The 22,937-nt window shown below is 49.8% G+C and overlaps 1 protein-coding gene across 3 annotated transcripts in view; it reads right to left on the bottom strand.

The window, feature by feature from the left end:
* The window catches only part of LOC147110357 (cytochrome P450 3A9-like), a 65,871-nt gene extending 45,893 nt beyond the window's left edge, over positions 1-19,978 (bottom strand). The window contains exons 1-3 of one of the 3 annotated variants that reach the window (XM_086000288.1): positions 19,609-19,978; positions 5,244-5,337; positions 3,796-3,848 (exon numbers count right to left, since the gene is read on the bottom strand). In XM_086000288.1, coding sequence (XP_085856414.1) covers positions 3,796-3,848; positions 5,244-5,337; positions 19,609-19,697 — 236 coding nt within the window. In that variant the 5' untranslated portion in view covers positions 19,698-19,978. The remainder of the gene's footprint in view (positions 1-3,795; positions 3,849-5,243; positions 5,338-19,608) is intronic. The other 2 variants (XM_086000287.1, XM_086000289.1) reach the window with 2 other exon arrangements.
* Between the last annotated feature and the right edge of the window lie 2,959 nt (positions 19,979-22,937).

Below are 22,937 nucleotides of genomic sequence, written 5' to 3'. Positions count from 1 at the left end.
GCAACAACCAGATCAGTGGGAAGCAGCTTTGCTTCACATTGGCTTTACAGCTACAGCACAAGTGCAGCTCGAATCAGGAGCTCAGGACCAATTGATCCCAGAATGAAGGTGAGCGAGCTCGCTCTGCTTCAGTTCAGAATCTCACACCCAATTTACAATCCACAAGTTTAGGGTTAGTGCAAAGCCAAAATTGCGCTGGTTGGATTTATAGGGGTTAAAAATCCAATTGGCCTGCTCTGCTGGTGTGATGGACCAGACTGTAAGTCCGCTAATCGCCAGAGCCGCAGATCCTGTCCAAAATTGCAGGGACAGAATCATTAGCATAGTTGGGACTGGCCACCTGTGCCTACAAGGGTGTTTCAACAGCACCCACCTGATACACTCGTGAATAGGCCAGGGAAACCTCACCCCCAATATTTATGGGGAGGAGGAGTTATTGATTGGAAAACTGGAAGCAGTGGTTTCCTGGACATCCTGCAGAAACTGGTTATTCTGAGGAGAGTGTCTCACCTCCTGACTTCCCAAAACCTTCCCAACATCTACAAGGCACAAGTCAGGAGTGTGATGGAACCTACTCCACTTGCCAGGATGAGCACAGCTCCAACAGTCAAGAATCACAGAATCCCCACAGTGCAGATAGAGGCCATTTCGGCCCATCGAGCCTGCACCAACACATATCCCACCCTATCCCCGTAACCCCACGTATTTAATCCCCTAACACTAAGGGTCAATTTATCATAGCCAAATCAACCTAACCCGCACATCTTTGGACTGTGGGAGGAAACCAGAGCACCCGGAGGAAACCCACGCCGACACAGGGAGAATGTGCAAACTCCACACAGACAGTCGCCCGAGGCCGGATTTGAACCCGGGTCCCTGGTGCTGTGAGGCAACAGTGCTAACCACTATGCCACCAAGCTCGACACCATCCAAGACAAAGCAATCCGCTTGATTGGCACCCCATCCACCACTTTAAACATTCACTCCCTCCACCACCGGCGTACCGTGGCTACAGTGTGTACCATCTACATGATCCACTGCAGCAACTTGCCAAGACTTCTTCGGCAGCACCTCCCAAACCCACGACCTCTTCCAACTAGAAGGACAAGGGCAGAGGTGCAAGGGAACACCATCACCTGCATTATCCCCTCAAAGTTACACACCATCCTGACTTGGAAGTATATCGCCGATCCTTCATCATCGCTGGGTCAAAATCCTGGAACTCCCTCCCTAAGCACTGTGGGAGTACCTTCACGACAAGGACTGCAGCGGTTCAAGAAGGTGGCTCACCACCACCTTCTCCAGGGCAATTAGGGATGGGCAATAAATGCTGGCATTGACAGCAACGCCCACATCCCAGGAACGAATTTTAAAAAATTAACTGCAGAAAGAGTTTCAAATTTTTTTCCACCAGTTATCCCACCCGACAGCTGACTTGATTGACAGGCTGCCTGCCTGTCGGGCGGCAAAGCCTGCGGCACGAGGCCACAGCCAATGAGCGGAGAGCAGATAAGGAGGAAAAAAGGGATAGGGTGGAGGTGGGAAAGATTGGGGCGGGGTGGGTGGAGTTGGTCAGGAGAGCATTGGAACAGTTGAGCCCCAGAAAACTTGGCCAAAATGGCTTAAAACTAAAAAGCATGTAAAAAAGGGAGGCACGCAGCCTCCTTAAAAGCTTTTACCCTCTGACCCACCGCCCGAGAGTGGATTGTTCGCCCCACCCCCGTTAAAATGATGCCCCCCCCCTCCCCCGAGGTCCATCCTGAGCCAAAGACAAAGAGGAATTTTTAAAAAAAGTTCCCAGCCTAACTAAAATCACCTCCAAGATCAATTATCGGAGGCCTCCTCCAAACTCTGGCCAGTTCTCAATGGGTGGAATTCCTGATGTAGCCGAGGAAACTCCCCCAGACACGCTCCCTTGCTGTAGGGAACATGGGCAGATGATTCAGCCACCCCACCCACCCACCACCAGAATTCCTTACAACGGTGAAAATGGGCCGAATTCCAGCAGAATCGGGCGCCACCCCAATATTTCAGTCCCTTCGATGGAGAACCGCCACACCTGTGACTTGGTCCAAACCAAGTGAATTTCAGGCTCATCGGCCTAGAAATTCAGTATAGCCACGTTCGGGGCGCTACAGTTGGGCGGCCGCTAAAGTTCGCGCCACCTTCGCCGATATTCAGTCGCATCGCCCCAAGAGGTTGCTGCTGCGCTAAAACAGGCGATGCACGACTATCATTAGGCGCTAAGCCGGCGGTCCGGGGCGATAACACCCCCCCCCCCCCCCCCGAGGGCGGGCGCAGCGCAGGTGCAGCGAGTTGCTGATTGACGGCAGACACTGGCGCCGATCAGCTCTTAAAGAGGGAGGGTGGACTTGTCTGGCTGCCATGCCCTGCGCACTGCAGCCCTGAAGCAAGGCCTGACCAATGCTGGTTCATCAGTTCTACGCCCTGGACCATGGGGAAGCCCGCTATTCTTACAAATCCCATTGTACGCTCTTGCTGCTTGTCCAGGGTCATGGGGAAGGAGATGTACTGACGTCACCTTCTGAAAAGGGCATTGTTCACCTGTCGGATGCAGCAATGTACCGCGAACTGGGAGATGTTGGCAATGTCCCCAGTAGCGGATTGGAAGGAGCCGGTGGCATAGAAGTTGAGAGCCACCGTCACCTTCACTGCCACCGACAGAGACGTCCTGCTCCTCAGCTGTGGCTGCAGATCTCTGCGAAGCAGGTGGCAGATCTCAGTGACCACCTCCCTTCTGAATCGCAGCCTCCGAACACACTGCTCCTCAGACATGTTCAGATATGAGAACTGCTGGCGGTATACCCTGGGTGGGTGAGGCCTCCTGTGCCGACACCTGTTGGCCCTTCTCCGTCTGGCCATGACTGGCACTCTCTCATGGCGTCTCTGATCCCTTTGAATGCAATGCAGAAAGCCAACGTTTCCACCCATTGTAGCCCCCATTACAGTATATGTGGCGACTCAAGGCTATGGCACTGAAAGTGAAATCCAAGTGCAAAGCTCTGGCCTGAAGCCAGAAGTACCTGTGCGAGCGCTGAGTCAAAGCAGAAAGCTCTCTGCCTTTGTCTCTCACACAGAAGGATTGGCACAAAATGGCTGTCACTTATAATGCAGGAGGAGTCCCCTTTAAATAGCGCCCCCCGCAGCGACTGGGAACCGTTCCCCTCTACCAGTCGCTGGGGGCGCCAGGCGCAAAGAAGGGCGGCGCCACTGAAGTTCCGGTTTGGGGCGCACAAAGGGCGTTGCACGATGAAATGACGTCAGGATCTGCGCGCACAGCTGAGCGCGCGCAAACACTTTGCGCCGACGCTAAATCTCTAGAAGTTGGGGAGAGGCGCAGATCGCGCTGCGCCCGGCCGCTAGCCGCCTAGTGCCCAACATCTCCTCCTCCTAAGGCGCTACCGGCTGGCGCAAGCAACTGAATTTCTAGGCCATAGTATAATGCACCATTGGAGACATTTCCTCAGTTTGAATGTTTGCAAAAGAAGCATTAAGGTTGAACAAACACTCACAAAAACAGCATAACTCAATGTAAATGTAGCATTGGTTTGAGTGCAATGATAAAAATGAAGGTACCCATGACAACAGTGTACCTCAATGAAAATGTAGCATTGTTCGAAGTGCAATAATTGAATGCATCAATGCCAACACTACTTGGAATGATTTGTGCCTTTAAGCTGTGCTTATGACATGTACAGCACTTTTGGAGTGAAATGTATTTCTGAAAAGGAATAAAACATTACAATACATTACTAGCTGATTAAATGCACTTACCCCCAGATCTTTCCATACTTCTTGTAGCATTCTGTATCAAAGGTAAACACACCCTGGCCAGGAAGAAAACAAAACCATCAGCAACATTTTGAAAGAGGTGGCTATAGAGATAGTGCATGCATTGGTTGTCATTTTCCAAAATTCCAGATTCTAGAACGCTTCCCGTGAATTGGAAGGTAGCAAATGTAACGCCACTATTTAAGAAAGTTGGGAAGGAGAAAACGGGGAACTACAGGCCAGTTAGCCTGACATCAGTAGTAGGGAAAATGCAAGAATCTGTTATTAAGGACATGGTAACAGGGCACTTAGAAAATAATAATAGGATTGGGCAGAGTCAACACGGATTTATGAAAGGGAAACTGTGTTTGACGAATCTGTTAGTTTTTTGAGGTTGTAACTAGCAGAATAGATCAGGGGGAACCAGTGGATGTGGTGTATTTGGATTTTCAGAAGGCATTCGATAAGGTGCCACACAAGAGGTTATTAAAAAAAATTAGGGCTCATGGGATTGGGGGTAATATACTAGCATGGATTGAGGGTTGGTTAACAGACAGAAAACAGAGAGTCGGAATAAACGGGTCATTTTCGGGTTGGCAGGCTGTAACTATCGGGGTACCGCAAGGATCAGTGCTTGGGCCTCAGCTATTCACAATCTACATCAATGATTTGGATGAGGGGACCAAATGTAATATATCCAAGTTTGCTGATGATACAGAGCTGGGTGGGAATGCAAGTTGTGAGGAGGATGCAAGAAGGCTTCAAGTGGATATAGACAGGCAAAGTGAGTGGGCAAGAACATGGCAAATGGAATATAATGTGGAGAAATGTGAAGTTATCCACTTTTGGTAGGAAAAATAGAAAAGCAGAGTATTTTTTTTTTTTTGAAATGGAGAGAGATTGGGAAATGTTGGTGTTCAGAGAGACCTGGGTGTCCTTGTACACGAATCACAAAGTTAATATGCAGGTACAGCAAGCAATTAGGAAAGCAAATGTTATATTGGTCTTTATTACAAGAGGATTTGAGTACAAGAGTAAAGACATCTTACTGCAATTATACAGGGCCCTGGTGAGACGGAATCTCGCAATTTTGATCAGGGGGCGTGGGCAGTATTGTGGGCGGGGCCTGATCCGGACCAATGGGATCTTGAACCAGCGGTAAATACGAACGCAAGTGGTATTTGGGCACAACTCCTGTTTAAAAGTTCCCGATCTTAGTGCCGGTTTAGCAGATTCCGCTGATATTACTGGCGTAATCTCTACCCCCACTAGTGCAGAATTATAGGCCTTGCCAAAATCTCCATTCAGTTTCATAAACAACATAGCTAGTCTAAAGCATTGCAGCAACACACCATTCCAAGAAGGGGCAAAATTTAGCGTCGTGCTTCCTGCCCCGATCGCCATGTCAAAATTGCGAGATTCCGTCGATTGTACTGGTTTGGGAATCATACCTTTCTGTACTCCAGAAACGTTCCAATAAATGGCAGGGGCCTGGGCCCTGGAACTCCAAGCCGTTTAAAAAACCCATATGGTGAAACGCTGTACCTGCAAATTGAATTTAAATGGTTACAATCTTTATAAACAACAAAACCTATATTGGTTAGTATGAGCTACATCAAATATATCCACGTACTGTGTTCCCATACAAAAATCCCTCAAAAAAAAATCCCTCAAACAGCAATCTCTCATCTAACTGATATCTTCACTTAAAAATTGTAAAGAATCTTTGAACATCTTAAAACAAGGTTCAGGATTTAGAGACTTCAGGACAGGATTGTGCATTGCTTTAGTCACTGCATCAGCAGAAACCCAGCAACATTCAAGTCTGGTGTCGAACCAAGTAATAGCCCATGGATATTGTAAATTCAGTGGCGGCAGCATTACAATAAACTCAAAACCCTTTGTGCTGTGGAACCACAGACAGCGAGCATGACTAAAGCTGATGGTTCCTGGCCTCTGCAAGGGCAGCATTACTTGCAAAATATATTGTGCCAGTCTGAAACCCAATCCAACTATGGGAGGTGTATCCAGGTACTGGCTTTCTCTCACCGCCCCAAATACAAAACACTGGCCACCAGAACTAGGTCAGTTAATCATCCATTCAACCAATAACAAGCTCGATTCTTTAGTGAGTGATATTAGGTTAGACATCACACGAATTACAATCTAAGTCAGTACAGTATAGCTAACCCCTCCTTTGATCTGCAGGAATTTTTAAAAAGAGAACAGGTGCTAGTCAAAAAGAGACAGATACCGAATCCTGGAGATCCACATGGATATTCCGTGCTGTTTACAAGACTAAGGCCTAGTGTTGTATCCGTGTGTTAATGGAGACACGGAATGCAGGAGTTGGTTTAACAGGTGTTTACTGAACAAAGTCTGGAGGTGAACTAAGATACAAGATACTATACAGGCTTATATAGCCCGAGTGGCCACTACCGGCATTACAGTACACAGGGGCTCTTAAAAGGCACATACACCACAATTCCTCCGCTTTTAGACAACCAGTACATAACATTTTAAGTAATCATTAATTAACATGTTTACAAGAACAATAATCTACACATTTGCTGCAGTTAATCAATTATAAGTCAGTCTCTCTGGAGGCTTCCTGACTCGGTCCCAGATAACGCCTCGGTGGTGTAGTAGGTTCTTTTGGCAAGGTCAATTCGGCTTGAATGCCAGTGTCGGGTTCATCTGGTTCCAGTATCACCGGATCGGAGGTAGATACTATGGGTATCTCTGCTTCATCATTAGGCGTATAGAGTTGTGGTGTAGGTTGTCCCTTTTCGGATGACTCTGATTTGGTCAGCATGGCGCCTTATTATGCTTTCTCCAATGTCCACGGTATACATCAGCGGTCCTAGTCGTGTGCAAATAGTTCCAGGCTGCCATTTCTCGGTACGGTAGTCCCGGGCCAAAACTTGTTGACCTATCTGGAAGGTTCTAGTTGGCCTTTCATTCATGCCTTGAAATTGCCGGTTCTCTACGTCCCTTCTGATGTTTGGCTTGATCAAATCCAGCCGGCATCTTAGTCTTCTATTGAAAAACATCATGGCGGGAGTTTGGTTTGTAACCACATGTGTTGCATTCCTGTATGCAAACAAGAAGTTATCTACCTTATGCTGTAGATTTATGTCTTCATTACCCATGGCCTTTATGAAGGTCTGGACAAATCTTTCAGCCAATCCATTGGTGGCGGGATGGTATGGGGCAAACATGTAGTGCTTAACCCCATTGTTTTTTTAAGAACTTCCTGAATTCTTCGGACACAAATTGCGGTCCATTATCAGAACAGATCTGTTCAGGCAGCCCATTCCTGGCAAATATGGTCCTTAATAGTGTGATGGTTTTTTCCGTGGTGGTGGAGGACATCTTTATTACCTCCGGCCACTTGGAGTGTGCATCAACCGCGATTAAGAACATTGAGTCCATAAATGGACCAGCAAAGTCGATGTGTACCCTTTGCCATGGAGATGAGGGCCACTCCCATGGATGTAGAGGGGCTTGTGGTGGGGTGTTTTGGACCTTATGGCATCCTAGACAGCTCTTGGTCATTTCTTCGATGTCTCCATCGATACCTGGCCACCACACAAATGCTCTGGCTAGGTTCTTCATTTTCACTCCACCCAGATGCCCCTCGTGAAGCTCCTTTAGCACTTTATCCTGGAGTTTGGGTGGAATCACCACTCTGGATCCACACATCAAGGTTCCTCGGCACACTGACAGCTGTTTTCTTTCCGAGAATGCTGGCTACAGTGGTTCGCCATGTGCTGGCCACAGTGGTTCACCATGTGCTGGCCATCCCTTCACTGTTAAATCGTAGACTCGAGAGAGAGAGAGAGAGAGAGAGAGAGAGAGAGAGAGTCGGGTCATTTCTCGTTTCCTTTTCAATGGTAGAATTTGTTACTGGTAGACATTCCACTATGGTTGAGTGGAACATCTCCACTGGGTCAACTGTAGGTGCCTCTTCAACCGTTGGCAACGGTAGACGCGATAAACCGTCAGCATTTCCATGCGGTTTTGATCCTTTGTATTCTATGTCATATTGGTGTGCCCCTAGGAAAAGGGACCACCTCTGTAGCCTTTGTGCTGTCATAATGGGAACGCCCTTTTTAGGGTTGAATATGGAGACAAGGGGTTGATGGTCAGTGAACAAGGTAAATTTTTGCCCGTGTAGGTAATGGTTGAATTTCTTCACTCCCCATACCAGGCTGAGTGCTTCCCTGTCGATCTGGGCATAGTTACGCTCAGCTGAGTTCAATGAGCGTGACGCAAAAGCTAATCGGCCGCTCAGAGCCATCAGGGAATCTATGCGATAATACCGCTCCTACGCCGTAAGGGGATGCATCGCACGCCAGTCTGATTGGCAGTGATGGGTTATAATGAGCCAAAACTTCCTTGGACGTGATCAAGCCTTTGCATTTATGGAAGGCACGTTTACAGTCTTCGCTCCATTTCCAATTTACTCCCGTTTGTAGCAGTTCGTTAAGAGGGTGCAGAACAGTTGACAAGTTCGGTAAAAATTTGATAGTAATTTATCAATCCCAGGAACGACCTTAATTGTGAGACATTTTCAGGTGCAGGGGCTTTTATGACCGCTTCAATTTTTTCAGGTGACTTATGCAACCCTTCTTCGTTAATTATGTGGCCACAATATGATATTTGTTTCTGGAAAAATTCGCACTTGGGGCGATTTGCTTGTAGGCCCCGTTCTCTCAACCTAGTGAACACCTGCTCCAAATTGGCAAGGTGCTCGTTGTCGTTTTCTCCTGTTACAAGGATGTCGTCTAGGTAGCATTGAGTCCCCGGAATCCCTTGGAGGACTTGCTCCATAGCTCTTTGCCAGATAGCTGGAGCTGATGCTAGTCCGAAAAACCAGTCGATTGTACTGGTACAGGCCTTTGTGTGTGTTTATCGTGAGATACTTTTTAGAGGCCTCCTCAACCTCCATCTGTAGATATGCCTGTGCCAAGTCAATTTTGGTGAAACGTTTCCCTCCTGATAGTGAGGCGAAAATATCTTCCATCCTCGGAAGAGGATACTGTACCGTGTGAAGGACCGGGTTTACAGTCACCTTGAAGTCCCCACAGATGCGAATTTTCCTCTGTTCTTCAGCTTTATCATTATTCAACATTTTCTTCATGACCGGGACGATGGGTGTTGCCCACTCGCTCCAATCTATCTTGGATAACACGCCTGCCTTTTCCAAATTCTCCAGCTCTGCCTCGACTGCTGGACGAATTGCGTATGGCACCGGCCTTGCCTTAAAAAAACTTGGAAATTGCCGCATCTTCCACTTTTATTGAGGCGGTGACGCCTTTCAAGGTTCCTAGTTCCTGTTGAAACACTTCTTTGGCGTTGGCCAAGATGTCTTTTAATCGTTCAGGTAGGTCATCATCATTTATTTTCTTACTGGTCACCGTCAGTGCCTGAATGGAGTGCCAGTCTAAACGTATCTTCCTGATCCATTCACGTCCCAACAGCGGTGAACCACCATCTTGCAGAACGTATAAATACAACTTCTGTATTTCCTTGCCGTTGTATACAACAGGCACCCTTATTTTCCCTCTGGGGTATACTTTCTGCCCCGTATATGTTTTCAAGATAATGGATGTGTCTTTCAAAGGTATATGCGGAAATAGCCGCTCGTAATCCCGTCGACTTATGACGGTCAGAGCTGATCCTGTATCTAGCTCCATTTTAACTGGGGACCCCGCTATCGTGAGGCTAACCCAAATGGTCTGGTAATCTTCTTTGGCAATTACATTATGTAATTTGAGACAGCTTAGTCTCTTGTTTCCGGAGTCGCTATCGCTCTTCTGGTCTTCAGAGCTACTGTCCGTCATCATTTGTACCTTTCTGTACTTTTCCTTATTGATTTTTTTTTCTGTCAGTGGATTTTTTGTTTCCAGATCGGCATACACGTGCAATGTGTCCCATCTTTCCGCATTGCCTGCATGCTTTGTCCTTGAACCAGCAGTCCCTCTGGTCACGGGTGGATCTGCCGCAGCGATAACTTCTCTCGAAACCCCGTGTCATTTCATGGGTGCCGAAGTCCTGTGGCTTTTGCTGTATCTCTGCAGCTCCTCTTGCTGCTGCTTCGTATGATACAGCCACACTGAAAGCCTTGTCCAGTGTTAAATCTTTCTCAGAAAGTAGCCTTTTCTGTGTTCCTTCACTTAGGAGACCGCAGAAAAATTTGTCTCGTAGAGAATCTGCCAGTCCTGCCCCGAATTGGCAGTGGACAGCTTTCTTAATTCGGTGAGGTAATCAGCGTTACTTTCATTCTTGTGCTGATTCCTCCTGAAGAATTTGAATCGTTCCGCTATCAGCAGCGGTGTTGGGTTTAAGTGCTCCTGTAGGGTATCAACAATCTCCTTAAAATTCTTGTCCATCGGTTTGGCTGGAGTGATTAAGTTTCGTAACAGCCCGTATGTCCTTGCGCCCATTAGATTTAGAAGTACCGATGCCTTTTTATCATCCTCTATTTCATTCGCTGTGCAATATACCTCCACTCTTTCCACATATGTGGTCCAATCCTCTACATCACTATCGAAAGCAGTAATATTGCCAGTCTTAGGCATCCTGAAAAAATGGCGCCTCCCGCGCTTTCCTTTCTTCCCTGCAGAGAAAAAATGGCGCCTCCCGCGCTTTCCCGCCGCTGCGGACAACGCTGTTCTCCGCGGATACAGATATTTTTAATAGTTGGAGACTCGTTCCCGCCAGACTCTCTGGGACTTTTCCCTCCCTCTGCTTGGTCCGAACGCCGACCTGCTTTGCAGCGCTGGCCGTCTCCAGAGTGCTCCACCCTCCGTCTGTTTGCCTCCGCCTTCGCTGCTCGGCCCCGCTGCAAAGCCAGCCGATCGAGCCCCAGCCCGCCGCCCAGGAAGGATTATTGTAGTACCTGCCACCAGCCCGGCTAGCTGGTGAAACCAGAGTTTTTTTCTTGGACCTTCGTCTGAGGAATCGATCTCCTTGAGGTGCTGCCGAATTGCAGGTAAGTCCGTTTCCAATTCGTCGCCACTGTTGTATCCGTGTGTTAATGGAGACACGGAATGCAGGAGTTGGTTTAACAGGTGTTTATTGAACAAAGTCTGGAGGTGAACTAAAAGATACAAGACACTATACAGGCTTATATAGCCCGAGTGGCCACTACCGGCATTACAGTACACAGGGGTTCTTAAAGGCACATACACCACACCTAGAAATTCAGTATCGCCACATTTGGGGCGTTATAGTCGAGCAGTCGCTAAATTTAGCGCCCGGCGCAAATTATCGCCACCCTCAGCAAAATTGACTTGCTTCACGCCAAGAGGTGCTTGGTGCGCTAATGCAGGCGCTGCACGACTGTCCTAAAGGCGCTAAGCCGGAGAGGCGAGGCGCTACCACCGAGGGCGGGCAGTTAGAGACTGCAGGCAGACACGCTGGCGCCGGTCACCTCTTAAAGGGATAGGGTCGATTTGGCTTGCAGCCACGCCCTGCACATTGGAGCCCTGATTCTCGGCCTGGACAGACCTGCTGCCTCATTCTAACGCCTAGGACCATGGAGAGGGCCAGGGAGCGAGCGCAGCAGTTCAGTGAGGGGGCCCTGAAGGTTCTGGTTGGCGCCGTGGAGCGCAGGCGATCTATCCTGTTTCCGGACGGTGGCAGGAGGCCGCTGCCCAACGAATATCAAAAAGCTTGGAGGGAGGTGGCACAGTGACTTCCAGCAGCATGGTACCTAGGACCCCTGTGCAATGCAGGAAGAAGTTCAACGACCTCACTCGGGTTGTCAGGGTGAGTACCCTTTCCAGTATCCTCTTCATCCCTGCATGTGCACCTCACTTTATGGCCAAAGGGTCCCGAAAGCCCCAATGCCCAGCCCTCATCCAACACCTATAGCCTTTCATGAAACTCACATGCACATTCACCACTTTACACACTAAGGGCTATTCAATCATGGGAAGCAGTGCAGCCAAGATCAGGGCTTCACACTGTACTCCAAGCCCATCCTTTCTCTTGCAAGGCAAGCTGGCGCACAATAAGAGGCAGCAGCAACGGACCGGGGGAGACCGTCCTGACCTTAAAGACCTCAGCGATCTGGAGCAGCGTGTGGAGCGGATTATGGCAGGCCGGATGATTGGCCCCATCGCCACTGGTGATGCCGACACCGTTCTGGACAGCAATGGTAAGGTCATCACCTTTTTGACCTCTCTCTCCTTCAACTTGTGCCTCACACCAGCATCCTTTGCCACGATCGAACCAATACAGTGCATTGCAGCACTCATGCCTCCCTCGCTGCCGCCCTGTCATCACGCTAAAGCAACTCTTGTACCTCCCTGCTTTCAGATGCTGATTCGCCAGGTGAGGAGGCAGGCCCTCAAGCTGCCACTGAGTGATTCTGAAGGCGGAGGAGGAAGAGGAAGCCAGGCCATCAGTGCCACCCTCAGCCGAGGCAGCCCATGGCCATAATGGGGACACGTCTTCCCTGGAGGGGAGCAAAGGGGGGGGGGGGGGGGGGGGGAAAAAGGGTCTGAGGAGGGTGAAGCTCCGAGGCCCAGCAGGCTGCAGCAACCCGGGGGGAGGGGGGGGGGTAAGGGAAGCTTGGCGGCCTTCTGCCCGGAGGGAGAGTCTGGCCTCCAGTCCTGCTAGTGAGCGAAGAGGTGCGGCTCCTCGCTGAAATGGGCGCCCAGGCGGAGCACAGGCACACTGAGCTCATGGCTGCAGTGGCAAGGATGCCCGAATCCATTGAGTCACTGGCAAGGAGTGTCCAGGTGGTACAGCACAAGCAAGGAGTCTGCAGGATTTTGGTGCAGCTTCCACGCAAGTGCTTAGTACAGCCATGCAGTCAGTGGCTGATCTGATGCACACACAGATTAGGGCCACACGAGCACTGACTGCTGCCACCCTCGCTGGATCGGGCACGAATAGCCGGGGCCCTCGCCACAGAAGGCCAGCAGTCTGTGCTTCAGCAGATTGCTCCGCATGCTGCAGTGCTGCCCCGTGGGAGTGGCAGTGTGTTGTCCGACCAGGGAGTGCCTGTGCTCTGTCAGGATGGTAGCATTCCTGCTGCCAACACTGTCACTCCTCCACTGCAGCTGCCACCACCCGTAGGACAGACTGCTGCCGCCCATGAAGAGTTGGAGCAGTCAGCAGCCGGGCCCTCCAGGCCCAGACCATCCCCCAAGGGCATCTGCTGACTCACTTTCTTGACACTCAGCAGCCTTCCCCCAGCCTTGCTGCAGCCACTGGGGTCCCATTGCAGAGGAGCTGCAGGGTGGGAAGGGGCCAATCTCGCAAGCAAAGCAGATCATCCTCGCAGGCCAAAAAGTAGGAGGTGTGGCAAAATGCTGTGAATTTTTTTAGTGAAGGCCAAGGATCATGGTCATTTTTGGTTAACTCTTTTGTTCATTGTCTCCAGGTTGTGAGAGCCAGTTATGTGTCTGACTTTTTTTGGGGGCTTTCTCTATTTCTTTGTCATGCAGGAAGGGCACAGAGTTTGTTAAATAAATAATTGTCTTTATTCAGATTGTGCATGTTTGCTCTTTGAACTATTTGTTGCCTTGACCAGCTCAGGGTTTGCGGAGCGGGTCCATTCATGTTCTTTCAATGGCACAAGCCATTCCCTCAGAGGGAGCCTAGAACCGACTTGCAATAAGCTGCTGACGGACGGCCCTTGCACTTTGTGCCTCCCTCCCGTCTTGGTGCTCCTCCTCCTCTGGTGGTGCTCCAATGTCTGCTGGCAGTGGCTGAGTCCTGAGGATAGCCAGGTTATGCAGCACACTACAACGAAATGGGAGACTCGCTCAGGCGAGTACTGAAGGGCTCCCCCGGAATGGTCCAGACAGCAGAGTCGTTGCTTGAGCACACCGATTGTGTGCTCAATGATGTTCCTGGTTGCTTGATGGCTGTCATTGTATCGTTCTTCAGCAGGGGTGCTGGGCGCACGGAGCGGGGTCATCAGCCAGGTGCACAAAGGATAGCCCTTGTCCCCGAGAAGCCAGCCTCCTGGTGAGCCGGGGCTTCAAAAAGGTCTGCCACAGAAGTCTGGCGCAGGATGAAGGAGTCGTGGCTGCTGCCTGGAAAGCAGGCATTGACAGCTAGTATCAGCTGTCTGTGGTCACACACCAACTGCACGTTCAACGAATGGAACCCCTTCCGGTTGTGGTAATCCTCGGCATTCTTTTGAGGTGTCCGCAAAGCCACATGCGTGCAGTCAATGGCGCCCTGGACCATGGGGAAGCCCACTATTCTTGCAAACCCCATTGCGCGCTCTTGCTGCTTGTCCAGGGTCATGGGGAAGGAAATGTACTGACGTCTCCTTTTGAAGAGGGCATTCGTGACTTGGCGGATGCAGCAATGCACCACGAACTGGGAGACATTGGCAATGCCCCCAGTAGCGGATTGGAAGGAGCCGGTGGCATAGAAGTTGAGAGCCATTGTCACCTTCACTGCCACCGACAGACGTCCTGCTCCTCAGCTGAGGCTGCAGATCTGTCTGAAGCAGGTGGCAGAGCTCAGTGACCACCTCCCTTCTGAATCGAAGCCTCCAAATACACTGCTCCTCAGACATGTTGAGGTAGGAGAACTGCTGGCGGTATACCCTGGGAGGGTAAGGCCTCCTGTGCCGACGTCTGTTGGCCCTCCTCCGTCTGGCTATGATTGGCACTCTCTCGGCGTCTGAGCCCTCTCAATGCAATGGAGAAACCCAACGTTTCCACCCATTGCAGCCCCCATAATATGGGGCCACTCAAGGCTATGGCACTGAAAAATCAATCCAACTGCAAAGTTCTGGGCTGAAGCCAGAAGTACCTGTGCGAGCGCTGACTCAATGCAGAAAGCTCTCTCCCTTTGTCTCTCTGCAAATCTCTCTCTCTCTCTCACAGGAGAAGGAGTGGTCCAAAAATGGCTACCACTAAGAAGCCAGGAAGAGCCCCCTTTAAATAGCGCCCCCCCAACCCCACAGCGACTGGGAACCATTCCACTCAACCAGTCGCTGGGAGCGCCAGGCGGAAAGGGGGGGCGCCACTGAAGTTCCGATTCGGGGCGCACCAAGGGCGTTGCATCATGAAATGATGTAAGGACCTGCGCGCGCAGCTGAGCGGGCGTTGCGGTTTTGCGCCGCCACTAAATGTCTGCTCAATTTCGCGAGAGGTGCAGGTCTCGCTGCGCCCGGGCGCTAGCCGCTTCGCACCCCACTTATCGCCCTCTTAAGGCGATAACGGCTGGCGCTAACAACTGAATTTCTCCCCCTAAGTATTTAACTGTGTAGTCGCTTCCTACCATGACACTAACCCACTGAGCTACTCAGCTCTCCAAGGGGTGAGTGTTTCTCCGCCCTCCCCATTTTGACTTTGCTCCTCTCCTCCTCCTTGAAGGCACAGATTACTTGGAGAGATATAGCTCCATGAATATCATTCAATTACCAGTGCCACATCCACCCTAGACGGTGAGCATTGGCAGATTATTCCATTGTGCACTGCCCCACTCCACCCGCCCCCATCAGGACCTAGTCTGATCTTGTCCAGAGCAAAGGGTGCCAGAGAGCAATTAGGAGCAGAAACCCTTCCCAGTTTCCCCTGGCCCAGAGGCACTGGGTTCAACCCTAGCTGTAGCTCAACAAAGACCAAGGATCTGTAGCGCTCAGCAACTCGCTGAATGAATTCACTGTGCAATCAGGAAAGCCCAGGTGTTTATATATTAGGCCTGAATTTGCTGAAAACTCATGCTATTGAACAAAAGAAATAGGAGCAGGAGCAGGCCATTCGGCCCCTCGAGCCTGCTCTGCCATTTAATAAGATCATGGCTGATCCAATTTTGGCCTCAACTCCACTTTCCTGCCCGCTCCCCATAACCTTTGACTCCTTTGTTGCTCAAAAATCTGTCTAGCTCAGTCTTGAATATATTCAATGCCCCAGCCTCCACAGCTCTCTGGGGTAAAGAATTCCAAAGATTCATGATCCTCAGAAGAAATTCCTCCTCATCTCCGTCTTAAATGGGCGATCCCTTATTCTGAGACTATGTCCCCTCGTTCTAGATTCCCCCACAAGGGGAAACATCCTCAGCATCTATCCTGTCCAACCCCCTCAGAATCTTATATGTTTCAATAAGATCACCTCTCATTCTTCTAAACTCCAATGAGTATAGGCCCAACCTGCTCAATCTTTCCTCATAAGACAACCCTTCCATCCCAGGAATCAATCTAGTGAACCTTCTCTGAACTGCCTCCAATGCAAGTATATCCCTCCTTAAATAAGTGGACCAAAACTGTACACAGTACTCTAGGTGTGGTCTCAGCAGCGCTCTGTACAGTTGTAGCAAGACTTCCCTACTTTTATACTCCATCACCCTTGAAATAAAGGACAACATTCCATTTGCCTTCCTAATTACTTGCTGCACCCGCTTGTTAACTTTGTGTTTCATGTACAAGGACACCCAAATCCCTCTGTACCGCCACATTCTGTAGTCTTTCTCTATTTAAAATAATATTTTTCTTTTCTATTCTTCCTACCAAAGTGGATAACTTCACATTTTCCCACAATATACTCCATCTGCCAAATTATTGCCCACTCACTTAACCTATCTATATCCCTTTGCAGACCCTATGTCCTCCTCACAACTTGCGTTCCCACCTATCTTTGTATCATCTGCAAATTTGGCTACAATACACTCACTTCCTTCATCCAAGTCATTAATATAGATCGAAAATAGTTGAGACCCCAACACTAATTCATGGGGCACCCCACTATTTACAGATTGCCATCCCGAAAATGACCCATTTACCCCAACTCTGTTTTCTGTCAGTTAGCCAATCCGCTATCCAATCTAATAGGTTACCCCCAACACCATGAGCTCTTATTTTATGCAGTAACCTTTTATGTCGAATGCCTTTTGGAAATCCAAATACACGACATCTACTGGTTCTCCTTTATCCACCCTGCTCATTACCTCCTCAAAGAACTCGAATAGATTTGTCAAACACAATTTCCCTTTCATAAAACCATGCTGCCTCTGTTTGATTGTATTATGATTTTCTAAATGCCCTGCTACTACTTCCTTAATAATGGATTTGAGCATTTTGCCAATGACAGAGGTTAGACTAACTGGCCTATAGTTTCCGGCTTTCTGTCTCCCTCCTTTTTTGAATAAGGGCATTACATTTGCGGTTTTCCAATTCACAGGGACTTTTCCCAGAGTCAAGGGAATTTTGGAAGATTACAACCAATGCATCCACTTCTTTTAAGTCCCTAGGATGCAGGCCATCAGGTCCAGGGGACTTGTCAGCCTTTAGACCCATAAGTTTGCCTAGCAGTTTTTCCTCTAGTAATAGTTTAAGTTCCTCCCTCCTTTTTGGCCCCTTGATTTTATACTATCACTGGGATGTTATTAGCGTCCCCTACTGTGAAGACAGATACAAAATGTTTGCCTTGTTTCCCACTCTTATGTTTGTACGCTCTGTCTCTTCCTGTCACACTCTGCTTATCTTTACCCAGATCTCTACACTACTCTACAGCCTTGACATTTGTTACTGTTTTTGAATTTACCCTTTCCTGAATCCTCCCAATCCTCCCTTCATTAGTTTAAAGTCCTATCTACCACCCTAGTTATTCTATTCGCCAGAACACTGGTTTAAGCGGAGCCCGTCCTGACAAACAGCTCTCTCTTTCCCCCGTACTGGTGCCAGTGCTCCATGAATTGAAACCCCTGCCTCCCACACTACTCTTTGAGCCACGCATTTAACCTTCTAATCGGTTTGTCCCAATGCCAATTTGCACGCGGCTCAGGTAACAATCTAGAGATTATTACCTGTGAAATAACAGAAAACGCTGGAAAAACTCAGCAGGCCAGGCAACATCCGTGGAGAGAGAAACAGAGTCAACGTTTTGGGTCGAAACCCTTCTACAGAACTGAGAAAAAAAGGCAGGAAATTAAACAGATTAAAAGGCAGTTTGGGGGCTGGGAAATGGGGGAGGGATCAAAGAAGAGACATTAAGAGATATTCAAGGTGAGACGAGATGGTAATAGGACAGGTAAAGAATCAAACAATGGCTCTAGATGAAGTGTGAAATGCACCGGCAGAGTGAGAGACAGCTGCCATGTGGGAGAGAGAAAAAAAGGAAAAGGCACAAACCAAAAGTGTGGATAAAAAATAATAGGGGCCGAGGTTATGATTGGAAATTGTTGAACTCGATATTGAGTCTGGAAGGCTGTAAAGTGCCTAATCGGAAGATGAGGTGCTGTTCCGAGTTTACGCTGAGCTTCTGTGGAACAATGCAAGAGGCCACAGACGGTGAGGTCTGAGTGGGAATGGGGCAGTGAATTGAAATGACAGGCAACCAGAAGCTCGGGGTCACCCTTACGGACCTGTGAAGTTCTGCGTTTCAATTTCGACCCTAGCTCCTCAAACTCTCAACTAGCCCAGTAACATAACCACTATGCTATCGCCCCCTATTGATCAACACACCTGGGCCTAGAAATTGGGTTCTGGTCTTGCCAGGGCTGTAGCGCCAGAAAGTTTGCGCCAGCGGTAATGCGGCAGCGCCCGACGAAAATTCGGGTGCGCCGGGCCCAGGCGGCGGCGGGCGCTAAAACCCTCCTTTAGCGCCTCAAAACGGGCGTGAACTTGGGTTTCCCGGCGCTAATCCCCCGCTGCGGCACCCGATGCGGTGCGGCAGGCGGGGGAGCTGCAGGCCTCCTCCTCCTGTTAAGGAGGAGCTGCCTGCAGCCGACAACTGTCCGGCGGATTGACCCGACATCTGAGCCCGGCACCTCGGGGAAGTGCCGGGCTCGCATGAGACACTGATCAGGGCCGCGGGGGGGGGAATGCAGGAGTCCGGGAAGGGAGGTGCGGGCAGGCGGCCGCCGGGAACGCGGCCGGCCGCCGCTCCACCTTTATGCGCCGGCGCACACTGGGGGAAGACTCTGTTGCCAGAGTCTTAGTTGCGCCTGCCACGGGCGAGGCGGGCGCAACTGAATTTCGGCTTGGGGCCGGGTTACCACGGCAACCGGTACGCTGCGCACACCGATGACGTCATCGGTGCCGGCGCAGCGCTACCGGTCTACCGCCGCGGAAGGGCCCCAGGCAATTTAGGAACCGGCGCCAATTGCAGCGCTAGGCCCTCTAGCGCCGCAAAATCGGCGCTAAGGGCACTGAATTTCTAGGCGAGTAGAATAACTTCTTATTGTGATCGCCCCGGTTTGTACAGAAGTGTGAAATATATCCCTTTTATATAGAGCAGACTTGAGACTTCAAGATAGCCCAGCTTTGTGTTAATAGCTAGAAAACAGAAGGGTTTAATCTCACCCTGTCCTGAGGCTCACCTGACCCTCGGGTAGAAACTTGAAAAACAAGTAAAATGCTTCAAAATCCCACCCGGATTAAAATCCCATTAGGAAAAATTCCCCCCACCCCCTCAAAAAAAAATCCCATTGGGATCAGCTTCCATCCCAGCTCCACCCTGGGATAATCTACATTAACTGACAGAGCCCCAACCCCAAAAGACTGATCTGCTGTGAAGCCGCGGACAGTGAGGAGGAAGGAGGAAAGCCCCGGAATCGGTTCCGATTCTCCAGCACCGTCCGCGGCTCAGGACCCAGGTCCCAGCACCGGTCTGCGGGGATTGCAATGTGGTGGGGTGGGGGCGGCAAACAGAGACTGAGGAGAGGAGAGGAGCCCCCCTACCCCCACACACACACGCGCGGTTCAAAACAAACACTAGTCTCAAATGCTGTAAACTTTCCTTGTGCAAACAGTGAGTCCAGACAAACTTTGTGGGTATTTTCTCACTTGGCTAGAACGAGGACACCCGGGAAATAAATCAATCAGACACTTACCAACCCAGCAGGACCAGGAAAGTGAGGAGAAGGATCCAGGTCTGGTCGGACAGAGCGCTCCGGATCACCCCCAGACTCTCAAAAGCCATTCCGAGAGGAGTCAAGGCTCGGCTGCGGGAAGCCTGAGCTGGGACTGGGTCTATTTAAAAAGAGCGTCAGTCACAAGGCAGGGGGGGGGGCTGCTTACTGTATTACAGAACACCATGAAAGACAATGGGGCCGATTTTCCCAACCTCGAGGAGGCGGGTTTGGAGGCAGGACAGTTGGCAAAACGGCAAAAACTGTGTGTGGGGTGGGAACCCGCCTCCAAGCAATATTGCCGAAGGCGGTTTTGATGGGTGCGATTCGGTCCCGCCTCCAGCAGTCCAGAGAGGTAGTTAAGACCCTTAAATAGTAGTTAAGGGCCTCTAGAATCCTATTTTGACAGGTCGTCGTTATTTTTCCACATTTTCATCATGTTCCACGACCCTCCTAAAGCAGCTAAATCTGGCGGGTTGACAAGTGGGTGGCCTCCTCACAGCTGCAGCTCCACCATTAGAACATAGCTTTCATCAGGGATCAGTTGCAGGTGGTTCAAAAGGTCTTTCAGCACTTTTAGCAGGCCTACCGAAGTCGGAGGTGCTGCATCTTCTATCTCTCGACTGTGGGACCTCCTTGGAAGACCCACTCGGAATGAGCGCTTCCCCAACAGAGGTGTCTGCCAGCAGCATGGGAACCATTTCTTTCCTTTCACCATGGACCTCAGATTCGGATGAGGAGCAGCCACGGCAGCAGCAGAACCAGGCAGCTCAGCAACAACCGCAGCAGGAGCGCCAACCTCCTGCTCACCCACTTGATGCTGCACAGGGCAGAAGGCGCCAGCGCATCGAAGCACCTCGCCGCAGGAGATACCCCCCTCTCAGGGTTTAGACAGAGGATGAGCTACCTCAACATGAGTGAGCAGCAGTGCCAAAAGGAGGCTGAGACTTTCGCGAGAGGTTGTCCGAGACATCTGCGCACTGCTGCACCAACACCTGGAGCCCAGAGGAGCGGGTGGACACTCCTTACCAGTGGCTGTCAAAGTCACCACCGCACTCAACTTCTTTGCTTCGGGCTCCTTCCAGGGATCATCAGCAGACATCAGCGGCATCTCTCAGTCGGCCGCCCACAGTTGCATCACGCAGGTTACCGATGCCCTTTTTGCCAAGGCGCACAATTGCATCCACTTCTCAAGGGATCAAGCAAGTGCAACCACGCGTTCACTTGGCTTTGCAAATATGGCAGGCTTGCCAATGGTGCAGAGCATCATAGACTGCACACATGTGGCCCTTAGGGCACCCCATCAAAACCAGCTATCTTTGTCAACAGCAAGGGCTTCCACTCCCTCAACGTACAGCTGGTGTGTAACCACAAGGAGATTTTGCATCTTTGCGCCAAGTTCTGTGGTAGTTGCCATGTCTCTTTCATCCTGCAGAACTCGTGTTCCTCCGCTCTTCAATCCGCCAAACCAACTTAATGGATGGCTCAAACGAACAAAACTGTGACTAACTCCTTGTTAAGTATTACTTCTCTGTACTGGGTGCTTAATGCTTAATAAACCTGTTTTACTTATACACAATATACCTGGACCCAGAGTGGTTTGTGTAGTCACAGACAAATTATTATAAGAGCTTTTGGAAGCTACACTCCCTGTGTGTTGTTAGTCGTTGTCACTGCATAACATTGAAAAGGAGTATGAGGGCAGCACAGTCAAATAGTCAAGTGATTGGGTTCATAGAGTGAGAGGGATGGTGAAGGGTGCAAGGGTTGTAAGGTTAAAGTGGGATGTGTAGGAGGAGGTTGACAATGCAGAGTGCTGGTGATGAGAGGAGAAGGGTCGCAGAAGGAGGGTCAAGCTGAAGGTATATTCACTTTGCCTGATCTTACAAGGTCACTGAACCTTTTATGGCACTGCATCCAGGTTCTGCTGCACACCGATCTGGAGGTAATCTCTCTTGCCAGCTGCACCCAGACAGCCTTGGTTTCTTTGGGAGGCCTCTTCCTCCCAGATGAGTGGAAGAGCACCTCCCTGCTGGCTCTCACCCCCTCAACCAACATTCCCAGCGCCTCATCTGAGAACCTCGGGGAGGCCCTTGCCTTTGAATTGGCCATTGTAGTTTCTGAAAAAATGTTGGAGGTGGTGCAGCATTGACAAAAATCCAGTGGAATAAGCCTTGGCAGCAAACAGCCCTTAAATGAGGCTGGATAAGTGATGTCAGCAGAGGCCAGTTTCAGTCCCAAAACACTAATTGGCCCAGGGGAACCCACACCTCTGAAATCAATTAGTCAATTAAGGGAAAATCGCAATTTTTACCCACCTCTCAGTGGAGGCGAGTTTGGAACCCACTCAAATTGAAACCCGCCTCCAACCCACCTCCATTGGGAAAACAAGGATGAAAATGTTGAAATCAAGGCAGCCTTGTTTTCAAATCACTCCATGCCCTCGCCCCTCCCTATCTCTGTAATCTCCTTCAGCCCCATAACCTCCCGAGACATCTGCGCTCCTCAAATTCTGCCCTCTTGAGCATCTCTGATTATAATCGCTCCACCATTGGTGGTCGTGCCTTCAGCTGCCTAGGCCCTAAGCTCTGGAACTCCCTCCCTAAACCCCTCCGCCTCGCTACCTCTCTTTCCTCTTTTAAGATGCTCCTTCAAACCTACCTCTTCGACCAAGCTTTTGGTCATCTGCCCTAATTTCTTATGTGCTCGGTGTCAATTTTTGAAGTGTAGTCACTGTTGTAATGTAGGAAACGCTGCAGCCAATTTACGCACAGCAAGCTCCCACAAACAGCAATAGTTAATGGAAGAAACAGTGCAGTGCAGCGGGTGGGGAAAGCAGATTCATTGGATACTTGTGGGGAACTATCTTCAAATCATTGGGAATGAATTTTATTTTGTTTTCAAAACATACATTTTATTTCACTGTTACTATCTGGAAACATTATTCTTTGTCATTTTTAAACACAATTATAAAATCAGGGAAACATATGGAACAAATTGAAAATCTTAACAGGTCTGGCCTCCCACATTCCACCCTACGTAAACTTGAGGTCATCCAAAACTCGGTTGCCCGTGTCGTAACTCGCACCAAGTCCCGTTCGCCCATCACCCCTGTGCTCGCTGACCTACATTGGCTCCCGGTTAAGCAGCGCCTCGATTTCAAAATTCTCATCCTTGTTTTCAAGTCCCTCCATGGCCTCGCCCCTTCCTATCTCTGTAATCTCCTTCAGCCCCACAACGCCTCCCCCCCCCGACCCCGAGATAACTGCGCTCTTCTAATTCTGCCCTCTTGAGCATCCCTGAATATAAAT

The sequence above is a fragment of the Somniosus microcephalus genome, chromosome 11 (genome assembly GCF_052327205.1).
Source record: "Somniosus microcephalus isolate GS21.2 chromosome 11, FLI_Smic_1.0, whole genome shotgun sequence".
Lineage (NCBI taxonomy): Eukaryota > Metazoa > Chordata > Chondrichthyes > Squaliformes > Somniosidae > Somniosus > Somniosus microcephalus.
Note: the sequence above shows the minus strand (reverse complement) of the source record. Positions and strands in the feature narration are given on the sequence as shown.